The sequence below is a fragment of the Calliopsis andreniformis genome, chromosome 9, assembly GCF_051401765.1.
Source record: "Calliopsis andreniformis isolate RMS-2024a chromosome 9, iyCalAndr_principal, whole genome shotgun sequence".
NCBI lineage: Eukaryota > Metazoa > Arthropoda > Insecta > Hymenoptera > Andrenidae > Calliopsis > Calliopsis andreniformis.
The window spans coordinates 15,822,600-15,837,508 of record NC_135070.1 but is presented as its reverse complement, the minus strand read 5'-3'; the positions used below and the strand labels follow the sequence as shown (position 1 = coordinate 15,837,508).

General features: G+C 43.5%; 1 protein-coding gene across 3 annotated transcripts in view; it reads right to left on the bottom strand.

Annotated features, from left to right (window-relative positions):
* Positions 1-533: 533 nt before the first annotated feature.
* The window catches only part of If (integrin subunit alpha inflated), a 61,337-nt gene continuing 46,961 nt past the window's right edge, over positions 534-14,909 (bottom strand). For 2 of the 3 annotated variants that reach the window (XM_076385039.1, XM_076385041.1), the window contains 8 exons: positions 7,950-7,998; positions 7,139-7,219; positions 5,461-5,636; positions 4,957-5,195; positions 4,093-4,708; positions 3,100-4,005; positions 861-2,852; positions 534-671 (listed from right to left, as the gene is read on the bottom strand). In XM_076385039.1, coding sequence (XP_076241154.1) covers positions 582-671; positions 861-2,852; positions 3,100-4,005; positions 4,093-4,708; positions 4,957-5,195; positions 5,461-5,636; positions 7,139-7,219; positions 7,950-7,998 — 4,149 coding nt within the window. In that variant the 3' untranslated portion in view covers positions 534-581. The remainder of the gene's footprint in view (positions 672-860; positions 2,853-3,099; positions 4,006-4,092; positions 4,709-4,956; positions 5,196-5,460; positions 5,637-7,138; positions 7,220-7,949; positions 7,999-14,909) is intronic. The other variant, XM_076385040.1, reaches the window with a different exon arrangement.

Sequence of the window (14,909 nt, the reverse complement as noted above, 5' to 3'; positions counted from 1 at the left end):
AAATACATTTTTTAGTCTCCTAATATTTTTGAAAATTTCTCCAAAAAAAAAGAAGAAGAAACAGAATGCTTAGTTCCATCACTTCTCTGTGAGTACAAAAGGAAGACAATGAAGAATACTTATCTTCTAACTTCAATAAAATCTCTTCCAATATGTTTATCCAGACTTTGACTCGCATCTGTAGACGAACGGGCGATTTAAGTAAATTACAGGTAAAAAAAATAAAAGAAAAAGAAGTCTCCTGACTAGAAACTTGCATGGTCGAGCTGCAGGAGCTGGAAGGAGTATTTGTGGCAGTAGAAGGGTCGCAGAATCGCTCCAGGACCTTTACACATTTTAGCAGTTTCTCAATTGGCCTGGAGACGAAGGCACTCGCGCAAATATTAAATAAAATTATGCTCGTTCTTCGCGACAAGACTTTACCGCAGTTCCATCAGCGTGACCCAGCGAGTGCATATCCTTGCTCCTCCAAGAAATTCGCGAGGATAAAGGCACTTCGTGGTTCGTTCGTTTGATCGATAACATTCGACAATTTTCGATTCGAGAAAAATTCCATCGAAGGAATCCTTGAACTTCACTCTTCAGTGATCGTCCCCATGAAAGTGGCCATTTCTGTTGAGTGGTTGCCTCTCTGCAGCGTCGGACGGTCTATTTCTCTTGAAGAACCCGCACTATAATTAGAATTAAAAGATATCAGTGAAAAAAATATTCAATACTCTGCCTGGGATAATAAACATTCCTCTTAGATACTGCCAACTGCAACTTTCAATAATATTACCTTCTAATACCTCCACTGTGTGCACTACTTTACTCTCGACAGCGTGTATTGCATAAACATTGCATAATTTGTATAAACAAACCTTGTGCAGCAGGAAAATAAGCAGCAACAGGATGATCGCTCCAGCGCAGGCTGAGAGAACCACAACCCAGAGAGGAATAACATCTGGTACAGATGGTGTTGAGCTTGGTTCCACGGTAGTCTTGATTTCGTGACTCTTGATCACCTGCTCAGCAGGTTCACCGATGAATGGTTGCCTAGTCACTCGCGCTACCAATTTGGTAGAGACCGTGACCTTCTCTTGGACAGCCACTTTCTTCAGGGTCCTCGCGTCTACTCTATACCTAGCCCCGATCCACACTTGCTCGTCTTTCTTCAGAGGACCTAGAACGCACCTCAGCATAACACACTTCGCTGTGTCGCAGGGACTAACCGCTTCCTGTGCTCCTAGAGTACTTCCATAATCTGTGTTCTCGTCGAACTCGCCTTCCACCGCCAGAGGATCTTTCTCCAAATCCCTAGTGCGTCTGCGAAGCTTCTCGAATTTCATAAACTCGTTCACCTCAACCATATCACTCTCACGCTTCAATCTGGAGGCTGAGTCTGAATTCGAGGCCCTAGTAGTTGTACCATCGGTTGCATCGCGATTGTCTCTTCCATAGACTCTGCTGCTGATTCTTCTGTCCTCTGTTCTCTTCTCTTCGTGAGTACTTGTGTAACTCGACTCGTAGTCTCTCGATTCATAGTCGTCTGCATCCCCTTCACCTTGGTAAGATTCATGTGGGTTGCTCATAGTGTATGTGCGTTTCTCTGTGTAGGTGAATGATCCCTGCAGAGGGAACCTGCGACCATCTTTCAAAACGATATATCCTTTTCCGGTGGAGTCGATCAATAGTTCACCTTCTATCCTCAAGAATCGACTGTCCCTGGACTCAGTGGTTTCTGAGACATAGCTTGAACCTCCGTAGCGATCTTGAAGAGGGAACATGGAGCCGTCTTCGAACTCTAGGTACTCCCTTCTGTCGCCTGATGTCCTGAATCGGCCCATAAATTGAACGTAGTGTCTACCCTGTCTATTGTACAGTTCATATCCTAGCCCAGTCTTCGACAGGGTTCCAAGAAGGCGTCCCAATTCCTGCGTGGAGCTGACATTACGTAGGTGGAATCCTAATTCACTACCTTGAATTGTTTCTTCTCTGTTACCCGAGATAAGACCTCCAGAACCATGACGTCTCTCCTGCTCGAGTCTGTATTCTTCTTCTTGTCTTCTTAGCTCTTCATTTTGCCTCCTTCGTATCTCTTCTTCCTGCTGTCTCCTTCGCTCTTCTTCCTGCTGTCTCCTTTGCTCTTCTTCTTGTCTTCTTCGGTACAGCAGACGCTCCTGTTCCTCCCGCTGTCGTTGCACAGCGAGACGCTCTTCTTCCTCCTGTCGCTGCCTCAAACGCACCTCTTGCTCTTGACGACGGATCTCCTCTTGCCTCAGCTGTTCCTGATATCGTCTCTCAGTTTCGTTTATCTCAGAGTGTATCGTTTCTGAAGAAGAAACAGTTCGACCTCCAGAGACACTGGTCTCTCCCCAGCGATTTTCGAACTTCGACTGATTCACGCGAGTGCCATAGTGTTCTTCAATACTTGGGATCCTTGAACCTAAACTGTCGTCACTGGTGCGGAAACCACCGCCCAAAGTTGTGGCTTCTGAGTATCCAGTGGACTCTGTGGGAAACAGTACACCTCTATTGCCACCAGAGAGGTCTCCAGTGCTGATAGAACTCGTGCCTGAGTTGTTTTGGGTGTATGTTGTAACCAGAACGTCTGGTTTATCCCCCGTTGATGACAACTGTATCCTCCTGGTCTGACTCGTGACTACGTTCGATGAAGAGGAAGACGAGTGACGGGATTTCTGCATGCTGGAACTGTCTCCGATATTGATTTCACTTTCTTCTTTTTGGTTAGCTTTGTTTCTCTCCGCGTCGAATTCCGTTTGCACGTTTATCGTTCCACCTGAGTGAGACTCATCCAAGATCACTCCTGAAGGATCCGAGTGATGGGAGAACGTCCTTCTACGTTGCTCCAACTGTAATCAGTTTCAATGGACCATGTCATAAGTATTTGAAGAGCTCTCTTACTGGAACCATCTCAACTCACTTAATAAAAAGTTTGTTATTAGAACCATCAAGAAAATTGTATCACTTACAAAGTTAAAATAAAGACAAGTTTTGATCTTTAAAAAAGGGAATGTATAGCGATCCTCAAATTAAAAAGCAACATAATTTCCTTGCGATCACTTAATAAATAAAATGCTATACAACATTATACGATACCTTTAGACTAAGATAATTCGCATTTGCAGGCTCACAAGCCACGCGTCCAGACGTCTCCGGCTGCTCCAGCAGATACATCAGTTCATTTCCAGCCAGAGTCTGTGCTGGCCAAATGAGAATAGCTTCAGCCTCGATTACATCCGACGGTCCTTGATTTCGAATCGTGTAATTGTGTATCACATCAGGCCCAAACTCAGCTTCTGTCGTCGCGTTCACATCACTAGTGAAGTTATCTGGATTGTAAAGCAGATTCTTCGGTCTGCTTTCCCCGTCCACGCGTAGATCAGTCTCGATCCAGATCGGCAGCATCAGAGTGTAGGTATTGTCATCGACAGTTGCTGGATTCTCGGGGTTGGTGGTGTTCACGTCCATCTCGAACTCGTAAACGGGTTTCATGCCGTGCGAGGTGACTGGCTGCAGCAGCACCTTGAACTTCACCAGGCCGTGCTTCTGTAAAGGATTGCCGATGTCGCAGCGAAGCGTATTGTTATTCGACTGCTTCGGCGCGGAGCATTGGACAGGCACTCCCATGGTCTCGATCTTCTCCACTTTTATGTAATCGATACCGGTCGGCAGTCTCAGGTTGTACGTCGACTCGAACGCGTCCTCGCCCATGTTCTGCACCAGAACGTCCAGCTCCAATCGCTTGCCAGAGCCCAACAGGTACTTGAGCACGTTCGAAGTCACGTTCATCTGCAGGTCTGGTATACAGATGTTATCGGGGCCGCAGTTTTTCCTGATGGATAGGGAGTCCTTTCTGGATGTCGTCGTGCTCAAGACTGGTCGCAGAGATTTCGTGGGATCCCTAGTCTCCCGAGAATCCTCGAAGCGCTCCTCATCGAGGCTCATTCGCATCTCAGCGTCGAGAGATGTCAGTTTATCGCGGATGTTTGGTGTCACATAGACCTGTAAGTATCGTAAATGAATTTTGATCTGTGAATCAAGAGATTCGTCAAGTAGAAAACTACGGTGTACTTATCATTTTGTACTAACCTGAACACTACGACAGAACTCTCGATCATAGTCTAACTTGATAGTACGATTCAACGTGTTCCTGCCTTCCAGCTCCAAGAAGAACAGCCTAGGACTCTTCGTCTTCTTCACATCCAAGACATACTGCACATTAAAATTGTGTCTGCTGGAGGCACCGTCACCATGGTACCTGAAACACGCTCTCAATGGGAAGCAGGTGACTCTACTTCCGTCTGAGAGCGTGCAGTTCCTGTCGTCCAAAGAAATCAGCTTCGATTCCAGGTCGAACGTCACGTAGGAGTCCATCCTGATGACGGGACGTGCTCTGAAGAACATTGCGGTTGCAGACTCGTAGGCGCCGACCACCAGATCGGGATAGTAATTCTGGTCAAGATCGAGGCCTCCAGCGACAGAGAACCCAAAGGTGCGCACAGGTTCTTCCAGGTTTTCGGAGTGGATCACCTGAGAGTACTTCTCCTGGACTCCTGTGGCAGAGCCGCGGTATATGTACACTGCGCCAAGGCCATGTGGACCACCATACGGGGCACCAACGACGAAGTCGCCGTACCCGTCACGGTCGATGTCCCCCAGAGAGGCCAGCGACAAGCCGAATCGTCCACGGTTGCTCTCTCCGTCCCTGTGCAACGATAAGTAATTATCGCGAGAGTTCAACGATCTGTACGCTGTTTGATCCTTAAGGCCATTTGGAGTTTCTAAATGTCTGACTAGAACTGAGACGTTTGTTGATCACCATCCACAGTAATGACTATTTAATTCCAAATTTAGCCCCAGTAGCCAAAGGGAAAGAGTATAGAGTTTAACATATTTTAGTTTAATGAACGCTGCAATTCTAAGACCTCTATTGTAGTAGTTGTTGTCGAGTACCTAGTATCGACTTTGCGGAATTTTTCAGGTCCAGCGCCTTGATAGATCACATACACCCTTCCGGTCTCGATGGTCATTTCCGGGTTATCAGGCACCGTGTACATAGGCGCGCCAACTATGAGGTCGTCTAGCCCGTCGCCATCGATATCACCGGAAGCAACAGCGTAACCAAAATACGCTCCCATCTGTTCCCCGGTGATATTACGTGGATTCGTCATGTTCGAGGTGAACAGGATCACCTGTAATCATGTTCTTTCATAATTCACCAACATTTATACCTAATGAAATTGTTCAACCTACTTTATACATACGCACTAAAACGCTGTGCTATGTCAAGTATGTGGCTGTTAAACGAAGCATGACAAAAAAGATTAGCTAAGCCAGATTTTTTTTCATGAAAGTAGAAAATTTTCCTCGCTCAGATTACTTTCTCCAATAGAATTATTTTAAATCGCGCATTCCTTCTTTCCCTCGCAATTACCCGTTAATATTTCATGAGCGTACTTTGCCGAGGAGATCGGAGCCCCGAGGAACGCCAACAGCCGTTCCGCTGTCACCATTTCCAATAAAGTCTCCGCTCGTGACAGAATAACCCAGGTAGCTATCGTCCTCCGTCGCTGGCCCTTCCTTCGTGAACATTATTCTCGCTCGACTATTCAACGGCTGTGAAAACGCCTGGCCTGTAAAGCAGTTAAGGTAACCATTGATAAAGTCGATCAAATTACTAGCCAACTTTCGACGTATACTTTCTCAAACGCGTTCTCCTTTCTGACCACGATTAGAAATATCTCAAAGTTGTAAATGGGAACTACGACTATTATTCAGAAGTCTATACTTTGGAAGAGTGATGCTGTACATTTGGTGGTCTACCATTTATACTACACACTATTTTTCTATAATAAATTAGTTTAGCAAGTCAATTTCGTAAAGAATATAATCAATTTCATAAGAAATCGTGGTCAGGAGATCGTTCGAGAAATACATTCTCGTGAATAGTAAGCTTGATCGTTATTAATATAGCGTCTAAGCGCAGCTCTATCGATAACGACGGTGACATTGTTCCGGTCGTTATCGCCAGGCACGCTATAAACTAACGATAAGTAGCAACGTTCATGTAGAGCCTAAGATCGATTAGAAACACTACAGTAGCTGGGGCTCCATGATTACTGGCGCGTATGGCTGTAGAAAGCAGGCCGGCACCCGTTAAACATTGCCACCCTCGATTCACCTGGCGGTAATTAATAAATAATAATAGCACACGGTGCATTAATCATCAAACCGGATATTAATCACTGAGGGGGAGGGGCTCGGAGTGTCCGAGAGACCTCAAACTGTCAAGCATACAAGATCGCGTTACGCTAATTGCAAGTCTGCCCGTTGGTCGCGAACAAAGAGGCTGTTCTCTACTTCTCTCCTTGCTCTCGTACTGTTTCGTCGTGATTTTCATCTTTATAGCATGACAGTTCCGCAAAAATGCTATCGTACTTTATTAATCGCAGATGTCATTTGTTAATCACGATCAAGTTGTATGAGTGGAAGCCGGATGACCGCGGGCAATTAATGGAGTAACAAATCGGGGACCAAGCAGATATGGATGGATCGGTGTCCCCTTGCCTTGGGCAACTCTTCAACACCATCGACGTCGAGATGCTATATTTGTCTTGGACGTCGATGCACAAATATGTTCAGTTCGAATGCGTGGCATTTCTTCTCAAACGATTCGAGATGTAAAAGGACTGGTAGAAATATTCAATTGAACTTCTTGGAATATTTTAAGATATCGTATACTCAAATCGACTCGTTTTATATTTTGAAATATTGTATAGAAATATGATGAAAAGAAGAAGTGATTTTTCATGTGAGATAAAAAATAAATTCAAAAAGTGACCAACATTTTCGCAATAATCAAAGAAGGTTTTATTTCTAGCTCACTTGAATTCGTATTTAGAATAATTTGTATAAAATTAAAGCCATGTCGTGTCCTTACATCTTCAATGGCTTGACAAGTAGCTACGTTCAAAAAGAACATAATGCAAGATCACTGAGCATCAAGCAACACTTGTTAATGAGAAGCCGTCGTTAAGAGAATGGTGACTGATTAGAGGTTTAAAGGGGGGTAATGGTTTCAGACGACGGCGTTGCTTGGAATGTTTGATTAGGGACGCCTGCACATACGCGGTACCTGATGCTTCTGCCTCGGGTGTGACTGACATCGTCGCTATGAACCTCAACCTCATAGCAGTGCTGATCGAGTATATCTGACCTGCAATCGTTTAACGAAAAATCTCCTCTAAAATCACTTTAATTTCCACAGAGCACCGGCTGTCGCCGTGAACCGTGCATCATTGTTTCGTCACCCAGGCGTTATCAAAGCTCCAACTTCGTTCCTTTCATATTAGTAGAGAAATGAATCTTACGCAGTCTAATCGGTAGAGGATAGTTTATTTAGAAACTTAGGTAAGCCCAATGATTTCAGAGCTAATTTAGAGACCCATTTGTGCTTGTCATTTAAATTATTTCTTTAAAAAACCCATTGTAATTAGTATTGATCCTTTGGAAGCTACAGTACCCCTTTGATAGAGATAAGAATTCGAGAGAAAAGTGTTGCAGCTGCAAAAATTTGAATATTTGGTAACCTGGAATTTTTTTAGAAACCAGAATGAACTCTATTTTTTCTCACGCATGCAGTAATGTAATTACGTGTCAAAGATAAGAAAAATTGTCTTCTTGAAAAATGGTATAATGTTTTAGTGTGATATACAGTTTTACTATACAAATTCATGTAATGAATTATACTTTAAGATAACTTGAAACATGTTTGGTGTTCGAAGAGTATCTCTAAAAGTGTAGCTTTCTCAAATTAAAAAAGATAAATGTATGTATCTACGAGTGACATCGAACAAGGTGTCGCATTTTTAAGGCAACTCTGATTGTGCAACGATCACTCGACCTGGATCGAACTTGGAAGTCACAGAATGTAGAAAGAATCTTACCTTGCCAGTACCAACTTCCTGGCGCCCCGATGAAAAGCCTCTCACCGTTCTGAAACAAGTAGAAAGGTGTGCCATTAGAGAAATTTTATTAATGCCTAGTACCTTTACTAACACTGGGACGCACTTAGACCATCCTTATCGGTACAATTTATTAAGCTTCCTTTAATGCCCGAATAGATTTATTCCTAGTAGCTTCACGATAAACAGCAATTTACATTCTCCAAAATAAACTCTCCTTTTTATGTGTCAACTAAATTCAAATAACTGTAGGAGAACTGATATCCAAATTCATAAAACACACATAGGAAATCGTATATCATTCAGGTTGAAGATTTTTATTATTCAGTGAATGCAAGTACAGCATTCTTGCCAACATGATTATCGAACAACAATTTTTCCCAGCCGCGGGCGATGCAACCAGGAAACGGACGCACCCACGAAAGTTCAATTTTTCTTTAATTCGCGAGATAATAGCGAAGATAAGGTAAGGCTCGTGCACGAGGCTCGAGATGCGATAAATTAGCTGCTCGTACGTATGCTGCTTGCGCCTCTATGCACTCGTGCGTGCATCGCGCTGTTGCACGCATGTTAAATCTGTTTTGCCGTGGCCTTCGCGATGCAGGCTTCTTAGTACGCGACGATCTACACGTGTTTGCGGAGAAATCATTGATTGTATTTGCGAAGATCGATAATTTATGTACTAGGGGAATTAATTTTGGCACTTTTGAAGAACATGTCGTAATTTGCATAGTATGTAATTGAATGCAAAATGTGCACATCGATTTTACTAGAAAATGACGCGTTGTACTATTGTCACAAGTTAATGGAAGACAAATTTTTTTGAAATATTACTAATGTTTGTCTAGCAAAAATTCAAGTCTTTACTTATCTTGAACGCACTTATAGAACTGATGATTGTCTTGTGAAATATAAATTTTTCATTTAGGCATCAATTATTCTACGATTCGAAGCAAGCTATGTACCTTCCATTAAGCTGTAATAAATATTAATGAATTATGAACAGTGAAAAAAAGTCGCAACATTCGTAGCCTCCGATGAAACAACACACTCAAGCCACGTTCACGCACGGTCTTCGATACTCGACTGTACTTAATCGGTGCATGAGTTACTCAAGTGCCACTCGAAAATCATCGACATACCTATCACGGTTCAACCTCCGTATCGGTCGTTCCCATGCACGCAACACACTAACTTTCACGCAGGTTTGCTTCTTGTCTGATATGCGCAGGTCTATACTACTTGTTCCAGCGCACGAACCGGGCGTGAGAAAAATCGGCATCCACGTTGATTTCGAGTCATGCTGACACGTTGTAAAATGAATGATCGATTGTGAAACGAAATACAATGAAGCTTTTCAAACATCGTAATTTGGAATGTGAGCTATGCATGATATGAAATGTAGGAAGGAACAGAGTTCATTGCAAGAACTTGCATTTTTTCAACGTACAAATTAATGGACTCTTTTTCTAAAAAATTTCAGCAGATTATTATCTGATTATCATTCCTGTTATTAAGATTTATATCAAGTACTTTGGGATGAAGAAGACAAACGTGTTTATCAGGCTTGGAAGTGTGTAAAGCGGATTCTTGCGCGTGATGCGTTTACGTTCCACACACGCTGTGGTACTCGTAACGGTAAGCCTCCCACAGTCTTATCTAACGGCGATGCAACAGTAGTAAAGATTATGTCTCGCATACATATTAATCAACAGTCTACTTGAATGATCGCAGAAAGCTGGGCGCACAGGCACGTTTCACGATAATATCATACAATATGAATGAGAGTCGAGACAGAAGAAGGAGCTTTTTTGAAGTTGCTTGATTGATACTGTCGATGAATGGGTCATTTGCAATTGCAGCGGATTCAGCTTGTTCTTCTGAGAAATCTTTTTATCTAGCTCAAGAGAAAGCACTAAGTTTCTATTCATTTATAGGATCCTATTAATCATTGACAGAATTTGAAAATTAAGAACCTTAAAAGAAGGAAATGCTGGGATTTATCTTTCACAGAGTTGCAGAATAAGACACAAAAAAATTCGCCTCAAAAAATTGGTTAAAAATAACTCTCCCGCAGTGAGAAAAAAGGGAACACAAAAATGTAAGCTGCTTGAGAAAGTTGCAAATAAAATGTTACATTAACGAAACATTGGTCCTTAATGCATTTATTTCTCTTTTTAGTTTCTGGTTCTACCAGTCTCTTCTACATGCAACGAAGCACAACACACATATTTTGCATTCCAATTGATGCACCCTGTGTATGCAAATAAAAACTACTCGAATAGCCACTTAACGCGAAATGAAATAAACAATTGCAGCGAAATGATCCTCGTTAATCCCAGGGCGCCACGCGGAATCGGCCGTTTGCGACCTTTCACAATACCACCCGCTGCATTGACCTCTGCCAGAGGTTACCACCAGCCAAGGTCCCGCTCAAATATCGCTGGGATCAAAGTGTTAATCGCGGGACAATGTCGGCGCGGCATCTCGCGATGCACCTACGCGCCAATGCAGTACGACGCCCACGCGCTATACACAGGGCATAGAGCGTTCCACGGGAATAAAAGACACGGGGATTCCGCGGATCGAACAAGGAACGGGAAGTAAGGGAAATGCCACGAGCCTCGGAACAGGGCACTGGCGAACGATGGGGAAACTTATTGCCAGACTCGAGATGATTGGTGGTTGAAACTGGCGAAGGGGTTTTAGACGCCATGGACAAAGGGCGAAGTTCAAGTTTACATACTGAGTTACTTAGAACAAAAATTACAAAATTCATAAAAAAGTGAAATATGGAACAAGATACCATGTACAGAATGACTCCTAATCATCTCCTAAACTATAGCTCCCCCGAAACAAGGCAAGTATTATTTAAAACATCAAATGGACCACCCTCTATAATATTTGTATTAACTACTAAACTCCTCGAATAAAAATGAACGCATTTTTATACAAAATACATTGATCCAAATATATTATCAGGCTTGACAATAAAAGACCTGACCTTTTCCCATTTTTAGGTCACGGATTCCTCGAACCCGATACCACTCAGACAGCGGTACAAGAGGGAAGGGACAAAGGAAGAAAAAAATGTTTCCCTGAGTGCAGGGAGGGTGAGAGGAGACAGCGAAAGCGGTAAAAGGCTGCGACGCGAAAATGTGACGGCACGGCGACCGGATTCCCCGGTTCCGTTCCGACGAGGGCCGTGTCTAGTTTCGTTTTACTCTGCTTATCATGAGAAATGGCGGCCGTTTATAAAACAATGCAGCCGCTAAGGGAGGTGGACCACCGGCGCGCGTAGGTGGCCTCCTCGCAACGCTGCCCGACGCTGAACACGGAACACGGTGACAGAACGAAATGTCCGTGCCTTAAATGGCCACCTGAGACTCTCCCTCCTGCCTGTTGCTGTTGCTGCTCGCCGCTGCCGTGTCGCGAGTGCCCTTTTTCCCTCTGGCCCGCCGGCTATCTTTCCACGGCAGGATTACGCGCGTTCATACGCGCTACGAACACGCGCGCGGACGTCGACGCGACAAAGGGTGCACGAGGCGCTACGGATCACGATTTTTCACCGAGGCGACTCGGACGAGCCGCGGCTCGATTAAGGGGCTATTCCTGTTTCGCGTTGCAGCCAGTTCTAGATACTGGAGGCTTAGAGACACTTTCTTTGGTTGGTTTTTAGTTTAGAGTTTCGAGGAAATAAGCTGAATACTTGACGCGTGTCTAAGCGAGATTTGACATATCTTTCAGATGGCTACTTTAGTTTGTTAAGATAACATAGAAAAATTGTATAATTTAACGAACGCGTTTTAGTATAAAATCTGTGGAAAATAAGGGATAACATAGTGACTTGAAAGTAATCTACTGGAGAAACCTGTTCCATAATTTTCAGACCCTTTAGTACTAAGAGGAATCCCAATACATATAACACTACTTAAAACTGCATTAATCCGCATAAAATAAATTCTGCAGTGGAATCAATATTGTAACTTTACTGACTGGAAATGTTCCACTAATTCATAGCAGTTGGGGATTTCACCTCGGTAAATCGTGAAATAAGAAGCAGTGAAACATCTCGCAGCGAGGTTCACGCGGCCGCGCCAGTAAGGTAATGTAAAGTCTAGGAAGAATAATAGCAATGCATTTTCAGTGCCCCCCCGATAAGTAATCTTTGCTCCATTAGGACCCATGCAGACGATACTTGTAAGCCCTGTCGTGTTACAAACGACACGCTTCGCGCTGTAATTCTGCCGGATCTCAGAGTTTATGCTGTTGACTCACTGCATTTGCATTGGCTTGCTTATTTTCTGCGGTCAAGGTGGCCTGTGGCCTGTGGCCTAGTCGATAGTCGAACCATGACTACTGTGGGCTTTGACACCATCCACTGGCCCACTGATCCCCTTTTCTAAGTTAACATCCTTTTTATTTCAAATATGTAGGGTAAACAGGTATTCCGTAATACAATGCTGCCTTTGTCAAATATTCTAAATATTCCAATTTTCCCTAGATTTACAATTTTTATCACTTCACAGTGCCACATGAAAAGATGGCTATCAGTCACGTAATCTAGTAAGCAAGATTAGGTAAGAAGTGAGCAAGCCTACTTATGGAAACGGCAACAATAGACCACTCCTCGTTCCTTTCATTCCTCTAATCCCCCGAGTTGCACCACGAAGAGACACCCAAAAGGTGATGCCATTTCGAAGAATCCCATGAGTAACAACCACCCAAAGAACTACAGAACCCTCCTTCCTCCCATTCCTCTAATTCCTCTAACTCCTAAATCCAGGACACGATGACTCAGAGTCACCGATCCTCGCGAGCTTCTGTCGCGAAGGAACAACTCCCTCTCCCTAGTTCCAGTCGCTCCTACACCGAAGATATTAGCGAACCGGTAGCCAAGCAAATACGTGCATTTGTCGAGCGAACTCGTACGACACGGCGGGGACACAGAAGCGGGGGCATGCGCACAGGAGGAGGAACCGACACGATGTACCCTCCGTAGGGGGTACATCGCTGCCTCCGATGCTTCTACACGAGAAAAATTTGCAACCGAGACAATGGCGGTCGAACTGTGGTCCGTCTACACGGGACAACACGACCGGCACGAGTTGTATTCTGGCGCCGATCGCGAGGGGGTAGGGGGCGACCATCCGAGATTGAAATATAACCCGTTGCTCAAATATGTATGGGAGCAGGATGAAATTTATGCCACTGGATAAGCGGATGAGCATGTATACGTATTGGCCCCGCCAATAAGTTCTTCGACGACTCCTCAGTGACTTCTGAAGAAGTCGACCAGTGTCCATAATATTCGTTTCTGAGATGGGTTGAAATTTTGATAGAGGTTGCCTCTTTAAAAGGGTGAATGTTTTATTCACTTAGGAAGGGGGTGAGAGACTGCAAGCTAGTTTTGTTAGGAGTTCTTACAATTATTTGAAGGAAGTGTATTTTTTATTTCATTATTAGTGCTTTTTATAAGGCAAGATTGAGTATAGCTGTAATTTAAACGATATTGTGAGCTAAACTTTATCTAGAGCTGCTTCAAAAATTGAAATAAAATCTCTCTGATGGTCTGAACACAGTCAACTTAAAACAGTACTTCAGAGGCATAAACGCATACCTATCGTGGAGCTTAAGAGTTCTTGTCGACGAAGTGCATGTCGAATGCAGTTCAGAGAGAGACCACGAACGTTCGACAAGAAACGGACCCCGATTACGGACAAAGCAACCAGCTGTTGCATTCGTAAGAGGAAAACGAAAGCGCCGTTCGGACGGAAGTAGTTTTTCTGAATCGCGAAAGCAAGAGTCCCTTTCGAGTGCGATAACGTGAAAGTGGAGTGGACCCTCGTGCAGTTTTACCTCGTCTTGTGAGGTAAGTGGAGGATAGTTAGAGATAAAGAGGGTAGTTTAACTTCTGTTTTGAAGAAGTTGAAGAGTCAGTGGTAGTCAAGCCCTACTAAAGAATTTTATCTATTCAAGCATTAAGAATACTCTACTCCACTTTACTCGAAGATTGAAATCTGAGAATCATTTTCAATCAAATAATCCACAATTTATTGGCCCCTTAGCCAATAGTCTCTATCATCGTAAAACATCAAGAAAAATTAAAACACTGCTTTTCCATAGCCTGTACCAATCGAGCACGTACGATCTAATGAAGAATGAAGATAAGTCTCTATCGAGCTCGATCTAAAATGATTCCTCAAACGGTGAATTTCGCTGGAACATTGAGATTTCACGCAAGGACCTCCCAGAGTTATTTTCGGACCGATAAACAAGGGATACGTGTTCGGTTCAAGACGATCGATGCGCGCAACCAAGTCGTATAGATCGGTATCGGTTGGATATCAATCGATCTTGACTAGATTCTCTGTAGATCGAAGGATAACGCGGAGTGTACCAGGCACAACAGAGGTAGATACCAGGAGCGGCGGTTTAACGCGAAGATCGATGGTCGATTGCATGTTCAATGGCATCGGGGAGACTTCTAAATCACTGGCTGCAAGATTTAGTGCACGAGGTGACTTCTCCAGTAATTCAGTTCGTGAACAGGCGGCTGGTTAGGGGAAAAAATTGTTGGAGATGGACAACGTCTTGGCGTTATTAAAAAGAGGGCCAGATTTATGATAATTTTTTATCTGTAAGTAATATATATTATTAATAATAACTATCAAAATATAATTCTATTGCAAATGTTAAACCCTGGATAATTACTTTCCCCTTTGGAAGCCCTCAGAGGAATGACCGAGAGATCAGGGTTGCAACCCTCTTATGAGGGTGAAAAAACAGAACATTCGTCCAGCTTTAAAATAATTTCTACTTCCAAACGACCTTCCTTTTTTCCTTAATATTCAATTATTTTCCAACTATTCCAAAGCAGATGAAACATAAAAAAAAACCTTCCAAGAGACAAGACTGCGAATCCTTTTTGAAGATCCAAAA